This window comes from Hypoxylon trugodes (genome assembly GCF_022578975.1).
Source record: "Hypoxylon trugodes strain CBS 135444 unplaced genomic scaffold F4822scaffold_10, whole genome shotgun sequence".
NCBI lineage: Eukaryota > Fungi > Ascomycota > Sordariomycetes > Xylariales > Hypoxylaceae > Hypoxylon > Hypoxylon trugodes.
In genome coordinates, this window is record NW_026250025.1 from 19,468 (window position 1) to 36,249 (window position 16,782).

General features: G+C 46.5%; 5 protein-coding genes across 5 annotated transcripts; 4 read left to right on the plus strand and 1 right to left on the minus strand.

Moving 5' to 3' along the window:
• Window positions 1–1,791: 1,791 nt before the first annotated feature.
• On the plus strand, window positions 1,792–4,270 carry F4822DRAFT_48655 (uncharacterized protein). The gene is made up of 2 exons (XM_051463559.1): window positions 1,792–3,742; window positions 3,802–4,270. The coding sequence occupies exons 1-2, from the start codon at window positions 2,297–2,299 to the stop codon at window positions 4,060–4,062; spliced, it is 1,707 nt and encodes a 568-aa protein (XP_051309489.1). The 5' UTR covers window positions 1,792–2,296; the 3' UTR covers window positions 4,063–4,270.
• Window positions 3,747–6,269, minus strand: F4822DRAFT_48667 (zf-C2HC5-domain-containing protein). The gene has a single exon (XM_051463560.1). It carries the CDS (start codon window positions 6,017–6,019, stop codon window positions 4,478–4,480), a length of 1,542 nt encoding a protein of 513 aa, XP_051309490.1. The 5' UTR covers window positions 6,020–6,269; the 3' UTR covers window positions 3,747–4,477.
• A 1,432-nt stretch (window positions 6,270–7,701) lies between these two features.
• Window positions 7,702–10,478, plus strand: F4822DRAFT_433658 (Six-hairpin glycosidase-like protein; the record flags this gene model as incomplete). The annotated part of the gene is made up of 3 exons (XM_051461871.1): window positions 7,702–8,938; window positions 9,013–9,546; window positions 9,628–10,478. The coding sequence occupies 3 exons, from the start codon at window positions 7,702–7,704 to the stop codon at window positions 10,476–10,478; spliced, it is 2,622 nt and encodes an 873-aa protein (XP_051309491.1).
• A 432-nt stretch (window positions 10,479–10,910) lies between these two features.
• On the plus strand, window positions 10,911–11,621 carry F4822DRAFT_433659 (P-loop containing nucleoside triphosphate hydrolase protein; the record flags this gene model as incomplete). Its single annotated transcript, XM_051461872.1, has 1 exon — window positions 10,911–11,621. The coding sequence occupies one exon, from the start codon at window positions 10,911–10,913 to the stop codon at window positions 11,619–11,621; it is 711 nt and encodes a 236-aa protein (XP_051309492.1).
• Window positions 11,622–11,884: 263 nt separating this feature from the next.
• Window positions 11,885–16,510, plus strand: F4822DRAFT_417370 (uncharacterized protein). The gene is made up of 3 exons (XM_051459443.1): window positions 11,885–12,447; window positions 12,580–15,650; window positions 15,709–16,510. The coding sequence occupies exons 1-3, from the start codon at window positions 12,094–12,096 to the stop codon at window positions 16,247–16,249; spliced, it is 3,966 nt and encodes a 1,321-aa protein (XP_051309493.1). The 5' UTR covers window positions 11,885–12,093; the 3' UTR covers window positions 16,250–16,510.
• The last annotated feature ends 272 nt before the right edge of the window (window positions 16,511–16,782 follow it).

Consider the following 16,782-nt stretch of genomic DNA (forward strand, 5'->3'; position numbering starts at 1 on the left):
GGCGGCGACATCTGGCACCATTGTTGGTATACTTGTAAAATATTCTCTGACCAGCTTAACGGGTAAGATCTAGCACCTGGAATGAAGTCCTTACCCCTATACCCAAATATTTTGTCCGGTTTTAGGTATAGAAAGCTCTTCGCCAGTATTAAAAAGGTCCGTATAGGACCTATGGAAAGGTTGGTTTCCTGTATATCCAAAGCCGTGGGTCATCTGCGCCCGATGGTTCAATTCAAGAGTATCGCATAACATATTGCATTTTTCGGTCTCCGGTAGAGGATCGTACCTGAGTGCGTTAAATACATCCCAATTTTTAGCAGATTTATCGTACTCTATCTTGTTATCTTCACGACGGGTTTGAAGTATATCAACGATGGATTGTACCCAAGAGGGAGGCTGAATGTCATCTCGTAGTATTCGAATATTATTATTTTCAAGCACCCTTCTGTAGGAACTCCCCAATACCTTCGCCATTTCACCGTTGGATTCTGATTTAGGGACCGAATCTGTGTCGCTTGGGGTCTTCCAATCGGGTTGAAATTTGTCTAGTATAGATTGAAGAGGGACACCAGGGGGCAAGTTGATTGACTCAACGATAAACCTTTGAAATGGTGTTAATTCTTCTTCCGTTCGCGACGACGTTGCTTTCTTCTGGTTGAATCTTTATTAGCATTGCTTTATACATAGGGCTCAAGAGAACTAACATCTTCATGTGTATCTAACGAATAATTTTTCGGTGGCTCAGGTGTTGGAGGCCGAGATAACGATCGTTGCCTTTTCTTTCGTACCGAAGTCCTACTAGAGGCTGAATTGCTACGACGCCGCTTTTTAGTTATCTGAGTTGTCGTGTCTTTGAAAATGCATTCATACGCTGGGGATATACGTCTGGTATCGTCATCGGCGTCGTCGCGAGCCGTCGTAAAGCGAGTATACGATGCTGCCATAGGCGAAGCTGGTGACATTGCATGAGAAGAGGGTAGGTCCTTAAGATATTGCTGATGCTTGGTCATACTGTATTAATTCGTAGACATAGTTACTTGAAAGAGTATATAAGGGTGGTTTGGTAGGATTGATCATATATAGGATTTTTATAAGATTATTTGCGACGAATTAATAAAAATTTCTAGTTCCAAGTTTAACAGAAACAAAGAGGTAGATTTCAAAGAAGATTGAACTTGAAAGGTATGGTAATAAGTCATATATTGAATATGAATTAAGATATAGGACTTTAACAAAGATTATGTACTGGCTTATAATTGGATTGATTAGGGAATCTTACTACCTTTTTCTTTTACTTCTATATGGTCTGACTACCTAGGTAGTAAATCTGATAGTAATAAAATTGATAAAAAAAGGGAAGTTTTAAAGGATATGAAGGCATTCTTGAAGGGATAGGTTTCTACATATACCGGACTAGTCCTGGTGTATGATTACGTCGCCTTTGTTTGGTCCTTTTGTTTAGGCCTGAGTTTTTTTACGAGGATGCTTATACATTTACTTGCTCTTTGAGGGTTTATATTCGTTATCTCTGTTCTCTCAAGTTCTGATTAACTGGATACATCGAAGTTGTCTAGTCTAATATGTAGAAAAGAAGATTTCGGTATGGTGCATGAGTCCATTACAATAACCTTAAAAATCTAAGCATTTATACAACAGGGTATCATTTTTATTTTTGGGTGCCTGGGCGTTTTTATCCTTATCCGATAAGCTTGCCGTTAAGCACATGTCCATTTATGGCTTATGAGTTGTCACCTACCCACCTGCCCGCCCTGGCTGCACGTCACTTTCGCAATTGGAATCACTACGGTGACCAACCACCCCTCTAAAATCCTGACCGCTAGATACCTAATGTAGCGTTTGGTGGCCAGCCCCTCCTACGACCCCTGTAAGGCTAAGACGAAAAAATATTTTTTAATTGGAAGCCCAAATGAGCATCTATCTAATAACTTTTCACTCACCAACCACTGAACCTATCGTATCTTTTTTTTTCTTCTCTTTCCTCTTTCTTCTCCTTCCACTTTTCTCATGTCATGCATGCACCAACTGATTGATTGAGTAAATGAACGATTGATTAATTAATTGATACCTCTGTTATCAAGTCTGTTATTTGATTTGACTACGATACCCTCAGGAAGCAAGCATCGTTTGGTGGAAAAGAAGCTGTATTTTCTCGGATTCCCCTCATTTACACCAAACAGCAACCTCGGGAAGAACAAAGAGCGTTGCGACTCGAACCTCCATTCACCTTCCCCCTCCTTTTTGACTTGACCAGGATACATAACGACAATTCGCCATCATGGGTAACGTTCTGTCCGCATTCTCCGGTGCCGCTGCCCTCGCCAAGGAAGAGCGAGAGGCCATAGAAAAGAAGCTTGCTGAGCGCGATGAAAATATCACCAGTCTCGAAAAAGATTTGGCCGATAAGGAAGAGGAGCTTTCCGACGCCAAGAAAGAGCTTACCAAGACATCTGAGGAAGTCGACACCTTGCGCAAGAAGGTCGACGAGCTGGAAACGAAGTCTACAACATCAAAGCAAGAAGACCAGGAAGAACTTGAAAAGCTCCAGAATGAGCTAAAGGAAGCAACGGATGGTTCTACCGAGAAGCTTCGTGCTCTCGAGGAGGCCGCCTCCGCCAGAGACCAAGAGCTCGAGCAGGCACGTGGTCAGCTGGCTCAGCTAGAGGAGAAGCTTAGTGCCCTGCAACAGGCTAGCGATTCCCTCAATCAGGAACTAACAGCTACGAAGAAAGAGCTCACCGACGCTCTTGAGCAACGAAATTCCCTGGAGACATCGCTGGCCTCCGTCAAAGAACAATTGCTTGAGGTGGGCAAGAAACACGATACTCTACGAATCGACTATAGCAAACTCGCCGAGGAACTTGCTGCTGTAAAGTCGCGTCGGGATGAGCAAGATGACGCCCTGACGAAGTCGACGAACGACTATAAGACCCTCGAACAACAGCATGAAGAACTGAAGAAGGCTTCCGACGAGGGACTTTCTTCGACGAAGCAAAGCTTAGTTGACGCGCAGCAGAAGTACGAGGAGTTACAACAAGCACACAACCAATCAATAACCGAGTCCGACGAGAAAATTGCAGCGGCAGAGAAGGAAGTTGCTGAGTGGAAGAAGAAGCTCGAAGCGCTACAAGCGGAGCATGATGACCTCACCAAGGAAGTAGCTGCTGCCAAGAAGAACGCTGCTGATGGTGAAGACCAGAGGAAGGCTCTGGTGCAAGCCCACGAAGCCGAGCTGGAACGGTTCCGCGCTGATGTTGAAAGATTACAACAGAATGTGGCCGCTTTGGAAGAGGACCAGAGCAAGCTGAAGGCTGCTCATGCGGCTGAGCTTGAGAGCGCTAAGCAAGAGGTAGCACAACTGCAAGAGAAGGTGAAGTCTGCTGAGGATGAGCGCGAAACGCTACAGAAACAACATACCACACAAACGGCGGAGCTCTTGAAGGCGAAGCAGGAGGTGGTAGATTTGCAAGAGAAAGTGGAGTCTGTTCAGGAGGAACGCCAGAAGCTGCAGAAACAACATGAGGAACAGATAGCTGCTCTCGAGACGGCGAAGCGAGAAGCGACCGAGTTGCAGGCTAAGTTGAAGTCGACCCAAGACGAACAAGAGAAACTGCAGGCGCAACATGACGAACAAGCAAGCCAGATTTCCAGCCTTCAAAGCCAGGCCGAGGCAGCCAAGGCCAAGGCAACAAAAGCCGAAGAAGAGGTAGAGGTAGCGCAAACTGTAAGGAATCGCCCCCCTCCCCCCTCCAACAGTTACGTTATAGCTAACAATAACACTAGGAGAAGACAGCACTTCAAACAAAGGTTGGCGAGCTAGAGTCCGGAAAAGAGAAAGATCAGCAAGCTCAAGCTGATCTGAATGCGAAACTTGAAGAGGCTGAGAGTGCGGTTGCTCGCTTAGAGGCCGAGAAGAAGGAGGCTGTAGAGAAAGCCGAGTCCTTTGAAAAAGAAGTTAAGCAACTAAAGGAGGAGGCTTCGGCGTCAAAAGCGAATGGCACGGCTGAGAGCACGGCTACGGAAGAGGCTGCTGCCGCAGCTTAGTCCTTGTTATTGGCACGCTGATGCGAATTTTATGTGGTGATGCAATGCCTCGGATGCGGACGACACTGTTGATAATGCCTGTTACGACGAAGGATCCCTAATGTTAATACTACTCAGAATGTTCTGTAACGTTACGCCACAATCGTCCTACGGAAGCAGGGCGACTGCTGGGTCTGGCTATGGATGAGAGAGGAGGGTACGTGCTTCAGACTGATTGTTGTCTATTAGTCCCTACGTAGAGATGGTACTCAGGTTCACGAATACCAATTGACAAGGATGGAGAAATGACGATGAAGATTCGGTCTACGATCTTAGATTTATTCAACCTAGACGTGCCAATATGTAAACACCAACTTGCTAAATTTCGTCTGGATTCTTGGCATTTTATTTGTTAACTTTTTGTAGCTGGGTTTCATCAACCGCAAATAGGTTCATCCATATTGGAATCGAGGTTCTGCATGGGCCTTCCACCGTACGCTCCACCGTCGAGAATAACCGCCTCGTTATTCTCCAGGTCGTCTTGAACTCTCCTCCACCGCGTTGCCGTGGTATTACGGGCTTCTAACTGGGCCCCTTTGCCTTTAACGTTAAAAACTGGTTTGATTAACGAACCCAGCAAGGGATTATTACTGAAAGCCCCTCCAGCACCGTTGGCACTGATCTCCTCTAGAACTGGGTGGGCCTCTGTATCATCTTCAGGGCTCTGCGGTCGCTCAACTGCAGCCATCTTTCTAACCACCTTGCCACCAACTAAGTCGATGCTGACAACCTGTCGTCGTTTCTCATAGTCTGGCCGAGCATTCCATTCCATCTCTCTCAAGACCTTTTGTTGACGTTTAAATTCTCGAGCCCTCTCCTCTGGTGTGGCCCATATATTACCACCGGTTCCCGTCGTAGCTCCACTGGTGTCGAAATCAGCTGCCTCATCTCTAACTGTGGTTCGTCGTGCATTTTGAGCCTGGAAACTTAGAAGTCGGTCTCTGTGCTCTAATGCTTTTGCCTGCGCCTCGCTATTGTCGCCCGAGACATCTCTAGGCTTAGAGAAAGGAACAGGCTTTTTTGATACTTCGGCTCTCTTGTGAGCTTCTCCATAAGCTGCCATCTTCTCCCGGCCTCGCTCCTCACGTAGTTCTCGAATCATCAATTGAACTTCGTCTGGACTTAAAAGGGCAGTGCCACAAAATGTGCAGGGGCCGAGTCCTTCCTTTACGCATATAACCTTGCCGCAATTCAAGCAGTTCGGTGCGGCGGCCAGGAGAGGATGGCGAGCGGCCACACAATTGCATTTCCTGGCCGCATCGTCATTCCCTTGTGTGGGGTTGGTGGTCATCTCCAGGGCGCGGATGGCGTCGTCTAAATCCGCTAAGGCTGTGGATGCACCATGCATAGCAACCCCTCCGGAGATATGGACCTTCGCTTTTGGAGCTGGCGTGGAAGAACGAGAGGCAGGCGTGGACTTTGGTTTGGGGTTTCGAATATCCGAAATTAAATGGCCAGCAGCAGAGGGAGGCGGCTTTGGTGGTGGGGGAGTAGAGGATTTCTGAGCGGATTTTTGAGAAGTTTTGGGTCCGCCTGGTGTCGTACTAGGACTGGAACGTCTTGCAATGTAATCATTCTCTCTGTCCTTACTGTAGGCTGTGCCAGGGACGGGACCTGAGTTGGTGACTTGGCGAGGTGCTGGAGTATGAAGTTGGGACTTTTGTTTCTTGGGTGCCCTCGCAGTTCGGGGTACCGGTTCAATATATGAGGAAGTGTTGGATGTTGCTGTAGATGTATTGGGATCTTGCCTCCTAGAATTGAAGGTGGCTATGAAATCAACGGCTTCTGGTGACTCTCCGAGCAGGTTGCGAAAGTGCTCGGCAGCCTCCGACTTGGATAGTTTGGAGGCATAATCCAGAATTTGCTTCAGCTCATCATCAGGTAGAGGTAGCAATCTGGAAAGTTGCGATGTTGACATGGCTATTGACCGTTTAGTTTAGAGGAGTTGTCTAAATCTTATGATACCCGGAAAGTTTCTCTAATATGAAAAAATATTAATGAAAAGTGAGATTATTCTACCATTTGCGAAAATATATGAAGAATAGATGAAGTAGATGAAGTATAGTTGTAGATATGAATGACTCAATTGCATTGATGACTAAGAAAATTTATTTCATGTAGGTAGTACTTAGGTACATGCATCATAGTACCTGCTTATACATATGTACATAACCTAATATCACTGTAAAGTTGAGACCTGTCGCTGCTGCCCGCTTTATCTAGCCCGCTGTAGAAAATTATAAAATTATTTTCTAGAGCATGCATCGGATACATCGGAAATTCTGATTGATTTCCTTTCTACATGTACCTACCGCTTTTCTAGAGGCACTCATTGCACCACAATTAAATCATCAGGTATGTACACGGAACGAATTCATTAAAGACGACCCGACGCATTTCGATCGTTGCAATAGTGGAGTACCAAGAATTAATCTCTTCCTGGTCAATTCAGAATCCGGATATGCTCCAAACAGATCTGCGCTGGTGATCAGGTCACCGGGTTGTCTTTATGAGTAGCCTCGATGAATTTGTGCTTCGAAACACTACTTCGGCGGTTACGTTGAAAAGAATAAATGATATCCACCTGGCACTAGAAACTATCATAACTTCGAGAAATGTCGTCAACATGTCAGCCAGCCCTATGTGGAAAGTGGGAGGTTGGGCTGTGGGGTAGGAGAGTAAGCAAGGAATACCAGGGGTGAGATAGAGCGGGAAGCCCTTGGGTTAGTATCACGAGTTGCTCCAAGCCAAGTCCGTGCTAACTATCAAAGTATTTGTCTTTTTCTCGAGACATGCGGGGAGGTCATTCTTATAATGCTACGCGCATGACAGTCCTTACTGAAGCTATACGAGATCACAACCTATTACGAAGATTGAATATAGTCGAGTTTTGACTCTAAAGATGATTCCCAAAGTTTGCCTATAAAGACACCAAGACGGCATCAATATCCTCATTGAAGAATAGATCGTCGTTGGAGAATTAACATTACCGCTGGTTGGTTCATGTAGATCTTTCTATATTTGATTGGGGGGTTTTAAAGACGCGTGTCAGGTATGCTTGTCTTTCTTTGATTCGTCTTTTTTTTTCTCTTCCTTTTCTTGAGACATACAACTAATATCCTTTTTTGTAGGTCTACCAGCATATGTATAGCCCCTTGTATTCGAGCACGCTCTAGGTACAACCTACTATGTAGGTACAGGTGGTTGAGCCTTACAGGTCAGACGTTTGCCCCATCTCTCCCCGCAATCTCCATCTGACAATGGGGTAATTTAGGTACATATTCCCTGAATTTAGTGACGTAGGTCGATCGGGCTGTTACCTAGCGTCGCCTTACCAACAGCTTTCTTAGCCATCCCTCCATCTCTTATGCATCTCAATTGTTCATACGCCTGCAACTACTATAGGTAGGGAGACTCATTGGGAGATCTTGAGATCCACCCCTCCTATTCCCGTGTCTCATTGAACCATTTAAAATTATACTACACTCTATATTTCTTCGATACATGCAAATCTGATAGGTTGTATAGGAGGTAACCCTACCTTGGTACCTACGCTACCTGGACGTGGTGCGTAGGTACATCTCAAACGCTCAATAGGAAATGGCATCAAATCCATACAAAGCGCTTGCTTCATTGGTCTCAGCTGGACTGAGGAATTCTAAGTCAGAGGTTCAAATTGAATCATTACCCCGACATTCTAGTAAACCGAACTCTATTGGTAGGAGGAAGAGAAAAGATGGCCAACCCTCTGATGCCGACTACCTTTTGCTCAAAGTAGCCGCTTTCATCTCGGCCATTGGCATCTTGTGCGTGCTTGTGTATGCGACACTTGCACAGCAAGCCCTCTCCCCCTCTGAGCCTGAGGTCGTCAGGGGTACCTCATTCCTGGATCATGACGAACCTATCAGCGCCTTCGCCGGTAAAACATTTCTCAAAAGAAACATACCTTTTATAGATATCCCCGACTCCCTCATTCAAGATGTCTACTACTATAGGTGGACGTCTATCCAGCGGAATCTTCGCTATATCAAAGCTGGGACGGGTTATATGTGTACCGAATTTGTCCAACCGGTCGGCTATGCTAAAGCCTTTGGGTCTATTGATGCCGCCGCGGGTCATCAGATTGACGAGTCAAGGTGGCTAAGAGATGCGTTTTACGGTGACGATTATATTCAACTGTATACGCGCGGGCCGGCTGACGCGCTACAATACACCCAATGGATTCTTGACGCGATGAGCCGTCGCGCTATGGTCACGGGAGATTCTCGTTTCCTCGCCACCCAGCTTGACGATATGGTTCGCTTATGGAACGAATGGGATCAGGTTTTCGATGCAGCAGCCGGGTTATATTACTACCAGCCAGTATGGGATGCCCAGGAACTATCCTTACCCGGGTTTGTTGCCGACCCGAACGACACAGACTGGACCCTAAGGAAGGATGGACCTGACACATTTAGGCCTAGTCACAATGCTTATATGGTGGCAAATTCCCGGGCCATTGCTAGGGCTGCTAAACTTGCCCGTGATGGGTTCCGTGAAATCCTATTTTCCAACTTGGCAGATGACCTCGAGATAGCCATGTATAAACGAATGTGGGCTCCAGAGCAACGGTTCTTCATGGATATCATCCGGCCAAACAACCCCAACTTAACACGATTGACTGGAAGAGAACAAGTTGGATTGTTCCCCTATCGCTTTGGCATTGGGTTAAATAAGACGTATGCTCAGCCGGCCGTCGATTCTATGTTTGATTTGGAAGGCTTCTTGGCACCATATGGCCCAACAACGTTGGAGATACGAGACCCATGGTTTATGGCCATTAGGCCAGACAGTTATTGTATGAGATTCCCTGATAAAGGACGAGAACAGTATGAAAGGGGGGTTGGGGTACTTTGCTGACATTCGTCTTAGGTTGCTATTGGAATGGAATGTCTTGGCCGTATTCGACGAGCCATACCCTTAAATCACTTGCTGAGATATACCGTTCTGGAGTTACCAATGTTACGGCGGAACAATACTTCCAATACCTCCGAATGTATGCGTTGACCCAACAAAAGAACGGCCAACCCTATGTTGCCGAGTCTCATTATCCATTTTTAAACGCCTGGAGTGCGGATGGTTGGAACCATTCGGAGCACTATGATCACTCAACTAATAATGACGATGTTATAACCGGGTTGTTCGGAGTCATCCCACAGGAAGGTAATGTACTAAAAATCTCCCCTATCGTCCCGAAGAATTGGACCTACTTCGCGCTCGAGAATTTACCATATCACGGCCACTTGGTGACCCTATTATACGATAAATACGGTTCAAGATATCATCAGGGTCGGGGCCTAACAGTCTTTATTGATGGTAAGAAGGTGCATAACGGTGTAAAGAAGGATACTTCGATTCTCGTCCCTCCCCCGATATTACCGACCTATGCGTTGGTCAATATTGCAGGTTAGTAGCACCAGGCCCCAATGCATCATACATCGAGAACACAATTCGGTGGATTGATCGCTAATGTTAGACATTTTACAGCGAATCCAACGGGACCTGGCCAATACCCAGTAGCTGAAGCGACATTTACCAATTCTGGAGATTTTCAGTATAAAGCCATTGATGGTGTTCTATTCTACGACACGATTCCTGACAATAGATGGACAAATTATCAGTCCCCTAATCAGAATGACACTCTAACTATCAAGTTTGCTCGCCCGCGGAATGTGTCTTCGGTTACGCTTGCGTTGTATTCAGATATTACGCGAGGAGGGGGGATAGATGTGCCGGCTCGTATAGAGATCTACGGATCCAAGGGGCTATTAGCCACGTTCAATGATTCCTCCAGTTTCTTATCCAATGACCGCAACCAGTTCGACTTCAAACAAGTTGAAACTCAGCTCCTAGCTGTCAATCTGTATCGCCAATCCCATAAACTCTATGTTGGTGTCTGTGAACTAGAGGTTTGGACACCGCCTACCCTTGGTCCAACTTACTACGCGGTTGATGCTTATTTGACGGGACAAGAAACTGGCGTCGTGTTCGATAAGATCTCAACTGCTACAGCCAATGGGGCTGTGGTTGGGGGTTTGAGGGCGGACAGTAATTTGGCTTTCTCTGGGATCGTTTCTATTGGTGGTCAGACGACTCTAACCGTCAGCTATTCCAATGCCGGCAACGCGACAGCAGAATTGAGTATTGAAGTCAACCAAGTGCCTTCGGGGAGCTTATATTTACTGCCGAGTAAGAGGAAGTACATCACAGCCTCCACTACTGTTACTCTAGCCGAAGGGAAGAACTATATTAGCTTGAGAGGGGGCTCGGAAGATATGGAGATTAGATTGGAGACATTGAGTGTCCTCCAGGGCCTGCGACAACCTATATCTTCATAGTTGAGTCATTCTTCATCTTCTTGTCAATTATATGCATACTTAACTAGATTAGATACTGCACATGTGATGGGGTGAATGATAGAATTGGTTTCTTCAATCCTTGCTTTGTCCGGGATGCTATTGGTAAAGTAACGATATACGCGGGGATCTTACCAGGGAATGGTTCAAGATTCGTTCGGCCTTGGGTACTGATAGTGGAAAGTTAGAACCATGGAGATTCATAACTTCTGCTCCCTTTTTTTTTTAGTAGGCTTGCCCGAGATACTAGGAATATGTTGAAGTCATCGTTTCTGATGCGGTTACCTTGATGCGCGTCAGTTGAACATCAGTAGATACGAGATCGATATAAGTTGGAAGAGATGTCTGCCCATTGAAAGTCGTATGTTGGATTTCCGTTCGTTGACCCTTATTCGTTATCAATGAATTATCAAAATGCACCAGGAAGAACTTGCACAGCGCCAGGCCAACCGTATTGTTCGTCGTCACAAACGAATACCCTTCCAGGATAATGGGAGGCGAATGAAGCGTTGTCTCGTTGCGCTTGCTGGAGGACCTGGAAGTGGTAAATCTACTCTTGCCGCGATGATAGCTGAAAAGGTCTCACAACAGCACGTCAAATGCCAAGTGATATCTATCGAAGGGTTTATGAAACCCAAGGCAGAGCTCTCGAAGCAGCAGATGAAGAGACGCGGGGCAATCGAGACCTTTGACGGAAATGCGGTATTGAGAATGTTTAGGGTTCTGCGCGAGAGAGGGCCGGGCCATGAACTTCGTGCTCCTAGCTTTGACGAGGAACGGCGCGATCCCGTGCAAGACGACCAGCTTATCGAGGCAGATACCGAGGCTATCATTTTCGAGGGCATATACCTCTTGGCGGATAGAGAACCATGGAACAACATTGAAAGTCTAGTAGATGAGAAATGGTTTATTCACGTACGTCCCGAGCTATGCAGGGAGCGAGTTGCCGATAGAAGGACCAAAAAGGGTATCTGTAGGACGAGGGACGAGGCCTTGAAACAATACGACGAGTCGGATGGCCTGAACAATGAATTCATAACGAAACATCGGTATCAAACTGATGTTATTATCGAAAATAATGAAGAGTTATCATTATGGGAGCCGGATGGTGACGAGGTTTGGTGATGTGAACGATCGTAAGAGTAGGATTTATATGTTTGGTTTGCATATTTCTGATATGCTTATTTTAAATATTCATAAAAGCTTTATGTACATTATACATTGTATAATTTTTATCGATAAAAATCAGGTTGCTGCAGTATACGTATTAAGTTTGATGGTTTGGAGCTAAGGGACAGCTGCTGCCAACTGCCAAGTTAGAGTATTGCCACACGTCACTTAGTCTATTATACTTGGTGTATCTTATCCACTATCTATGATTTTCGACAGCTAACAACTTTCGGTTCAAAAAACCACCTTTTTGCTCCCCCCCCTTGTTATACGTAGTACATCTACGTTTGATGAATCCATTCAGTCCTCCTTGACCCCCGCCGTCTGAATATAATTGACAAACGGGATAAGGAAAAGTATTAACGGTTCACACAATCAATCCTCGGGATCTCTGACTTATGGGATCGCCGTAGGGCCCAGGCTGACCATGACTCTCGTCGATAATCCCCAGATCAAGGGCGCTGAGTTGCTCTCGCCGCTGCCCATCTACCTTCACGCATATGTCGCGCCGTTTGCCATAATATGGCCTATATTCGCGAGATACTTCTATACCCCCGAATTATACGCGAAACACATCGCATCTTCTGAGTGGACCTTTGTTTGGTGCGGTAGCATTATTACTCTACAGAGCTTGGCCTGGCTTAGTACCAACTGGAGCGTCAATTTAAAGGCACTCTTTACGGCTACCAGAGCGAAAAGGATTGAGGATGCTCAGTTGATCAAGGTGATCCCCATCGCCAATGCTGGTTCAGCTGATATATGCAAGCTCATCCGCGACAAGGTATATACTTCTTGTTTTCTTCTCTGTCCGTACTGTACCCTACCATGCTTTGTTACGACTACTATTTGTATTGTGTATTCTATTTATCTCGTTTTTGGTTTCCATCGTGATTGACAATTTTGCGCGTCCTAGACTGGCGACAAAACGAACTTGTCGTTCTTGTTCCAAAAGCGCCGTTTCCTCTATGACCCTGTCAAGCAATCTTTCAGCCCCCTGACCTACGAAATCGACGCCGAGCCGAAGCCTACGATCGGGAAGTTTCAGAAGTCGAAAGGCATTAGCTCTCAAGCCGAACTCGCAAAGATTGAGCAATACTATGGTACCAACACTTTCGATATCCCGGTCCCCACATTCACCGAACTCTTCCGAGAACATGCGGTTGCTCCTTTCTTCGTCTTTCAAGTATTTTGTGTTGGCCTTTGGATGTTGGATGAATATTGGTACTACTCCTTATTCACCCTCTTCATGCTCGTCGCTTTCGAAAGCACGGTGGTCTGGCAGAGGCAGCGAACCCTAAACGAATTCCGAGGCATGAGCATTAAGCCATATGACATGTGGGTTTACCGGCTGGGCAAATGGACTGAGATTCCAAGCGACAAACTCCTACCGGGCGATCTCGTTTCTGTTGGGCGAACTAAAGAGGATAGTGGTGTTGCGTGTGATATGCTTTTGGTAGAGGGTACCGCTATCGTCAATGAAGCCATGCTCTCAGGTGAAAGCACGCCGTTGTTGAAGGATTCTATACAATTAAGACCTGGCGATGCTCCTATCGACACCGAGGGCCTCGATAAAAATGCCTTTCTTTGGGGTGGCACCAAAGTATTGCAGGTTACGCATGGTAACCCTGACGAGGAGAAGCCTAAGCTTGCTTCTGGTGTCCCCCCGCCCCCTGACAACGGCGCTATGGCCATTGTGATGAAAACTGGATTTGAAACATCTCAGGGTAGTCTTGTTCGGACTATGATCTACTCAACGGAGCGCGTCTCGGCAAACAATGTAGAAGCCCTGCTATTCATTCTCTTCCTCCTCATTTTCGCCTTGGCTGCCTCTTGGTATGTCTGGGACGAGGGTGTCAAGAAAGATCGCAAGAGGTCAAAGCTACTCCTTGACTGCGTTCTAATTGTCACCAGTGTTGTGCCGCCGGAACTTCCTATGGAGCTTAGTCTTGCAGTCAACACTAGTCTGGCGGCTCTAGCCAAGTTTGCCATCTTCTGTACCGAACCCTTCCGTATTCCCTTCGCTGGTCGTATCGATGTGGCTTGTTTCGATAAAACTGGCACACTCACTGGCGAGGATTTGGTTGTCGAAGGTATTGCAGGGCTTGGCCTTGGTCACACTGGCACCAACACTCCTCGCGAATCTGATGGTGCTCACAGCCACTTAACCTCTGTCAAGGAGGCTGGAATGGAAACCACCCTTGTGTTGGCTAGTGCCCATGCTCTTGTCAAGCTTGAAGACGGCGAAATCGTTGGCGATCCTATGGAAAAGGCCACCCTCTCGGCACTCGGTTGGGCTCTAGGAAAAAACGACACTCTCGCAGCGAAACCTTCCATCACAGCCGTAGGCGGTACTTCCGGCACCGTCCAGGTCAAGCGCCGCTTCCAATTTTCGTCTGCTTTGAAACGCCAGAGCTCTGTCGCCACTGTGAATGCTGCGAACCCTAAGACTGGTAATAAGATACGCGGTACTTTCGTTGCCGTCAAAGGTGCTCCGGAAACCATAATGAGAATGCTTGTAACCGTTCCCAAGGATTATGAAGAGACGTTTAAATATTTCACCCGACGTGGCTCTCGAGTGCTTGCTCTCGCGTATAAGCAGCTTACCTTTGACAGCGAGCTTGGATCTAGTAGGATCAACGACCTAAAGCGCGAACAAGTTGAGGCTGATCTTACCTTCGCTGGTTTCCTGGTACTTCAATGCCCCTTGAAAGACGATGCCAAGCAGGCGGTGCAGATGTTGAATGAGAGCAGCCACCGTGTCGTCATGATCACCGGAGACAACCCGCTTACGGCAGTACACGTTGCAAGGGAGGTCGAAATCGTTGACCGCGATGTCCTCATCCTGGATGCTCCGGAGCGGAACGATGGTGGGGAGAAATTGGTTTGGCGTAGCGTTGACGACAAGGTCAATATTGAGGTCGACGCGTCCAAGCCAATTGACCCCGAAATTATCAAGACAAAGGATATCTGTGTAACTGGGTATGCTTTGGCCAAATTCAAGGACAACGTCGCTGCCTGGCAATCACTTCTGCGCTATACGTGGGTGTATGCTCGCGTCTCTCCAAAGCAAAAGGAAGAAATTCTTCTGGGTTTGAAGGATATGGGTTATTTTACCTTGATGGCTGGAGATGGTACTAACGATGTTGGCGCCCTAAAGCAAGCTCATATTGGCATAGCCCTTCTCAACGGCACCCAGGAAGATTTAACTAGGATTGCAGAACACTCGCGTAACACAAAGATGAAGGAGCTCTACCAGAAACAGGTTGATCTCATGAAGAGGTTCAACCAACCTGCGCCGCCTGTCCCTGCCATCATCGCCCATCTTTACCCCCCTGGACCCTCGAACCCTCACTACGAGAAAGCATTGGAACGAGAAGCACAGAAGAGAGGCATCACCACCCAAGAGCTTGCAAGACTAAATGGTACCAATATCGAAACGGTGACTAGCCCTGCGGCTCAGCAATTGATGAATCATGATCCACGAACTGTTAAGCAACGTGAAGCTGCTGCTAAGGCCGCTGGTTTTGCTGACAAGATGACAAGCGCAATGATGGAACAGGAATTGGGCGACGATGAACCGCCGACGCTTAAACTAGGGGATGCCTCAGTTGCCGCACCATTTACTAGCAAGCTTCGAAACGTCATCGCCATTCCTAACATTATTCGCCAAGGTCGCTGTACTTTAGTGGCGACGATCCAGATGTACAAGATCTTAGCTCTCAACTGTCTTATTAGTGCCTACAGTCTTAGCGTTCTTTACCTCGAAGGTATCAAGTTTGGCGATGGGCAAATCACGATTAGCGGAATGTTGATGAGTGTGTGCTTCCTCTCCATTTCCCGAGCCAGGTCTGTCGAGGGCTTATCGAAAGAGAGACCACAACCCAATATCTTTAATTTCTACATCATTGGTTCGATTCTGGGTCAATTTGCTGTTCATATAGCGACGCTAATCTACATCGCTCGATTCTGCGATAAACTCGAACCGTAAGTTTCTCTACATTATTCTCTACTCAGAATGAATTGCTAATGTTGAACGTCATAGTCGATCTGAAATGGTTGACCTGGAGGCTGAATTTTCGCCGTCGCTACTGAATAGTGCCGTGTACCTCCTGCAGTTAATCCAGCAAATATCAACCTTCGCAGTCAACTACCAAGGCCGACCATTCAGAGAATCTCTTTCCGAAAACAAGGGAATGTTCTGGGGTATAGTTTCGGTTACTGCTATCGCCTTCTCTTGTTCAACAGAGTTTATCCCTGAGCTGAATCAGCAGATGAAGCTAGTGAAGTTCAGTAACGAGTTCAAGACTACCATGACGTCCATCATGGTTATCGACTATGCTGGTTGCTGGCTCATTGAGGTGGTGCTAAAGCGACTTTTTAGCGACTTCCGTCCTCGTGACATCGCAGCCCGACGACCAGAACAGAACGAGCGCGAGAGGGCAAGGAAAGCAGCGGAGAAGGCAGTAAAAGATGCCGAAGAGGAGAGGAAACGGATAGAGAAAGTGGAAGAGTTTGAGCGCAAGTTGGAGGAGCGAAGAGAGAAGATTCGAGAATGGGGTCAAGGCACCCGTGCTGCGCGATGATTCTCCTATTATCTTGATGCGTACATACCTAGGTACCAAAATTACTGCATGAGAGTCAAGGAGGTGTCGATGCATAGACGTCAACAATTGTAGACATATAGAAAAATGGAGATTCATAGACGGGAACCTTTCACCACTCCATTTTTCATTCAGGAATATGGCAACTTATGTACTCTTATGGATTGCTATGTATGCACACATTACATGTAATAGTATATGGATGAATAGAACCGGGCGAACCTCGGGAGCTTCAATTACGAATCCCACCTCTCTTTATTATGGAATAATGTTCTGTAGTCTAACTAACTAGAGCGAACGGTAACCCGATTAGGCGACTCGGACAATTTATACAAAGCATTAATCTATGCATACCTAGGTAGGTATTTATGGTAAATCGACAGTCTTATCACGCGAGCAGCTAATCTTTAACTTACATTTCTAACACCTTGATACTATGATTTAGAATTGAGATGACCTGCGGGTTATTCACTACCTTCGTTTTATATTCATACATATGTAACGCTGTCTTTGTA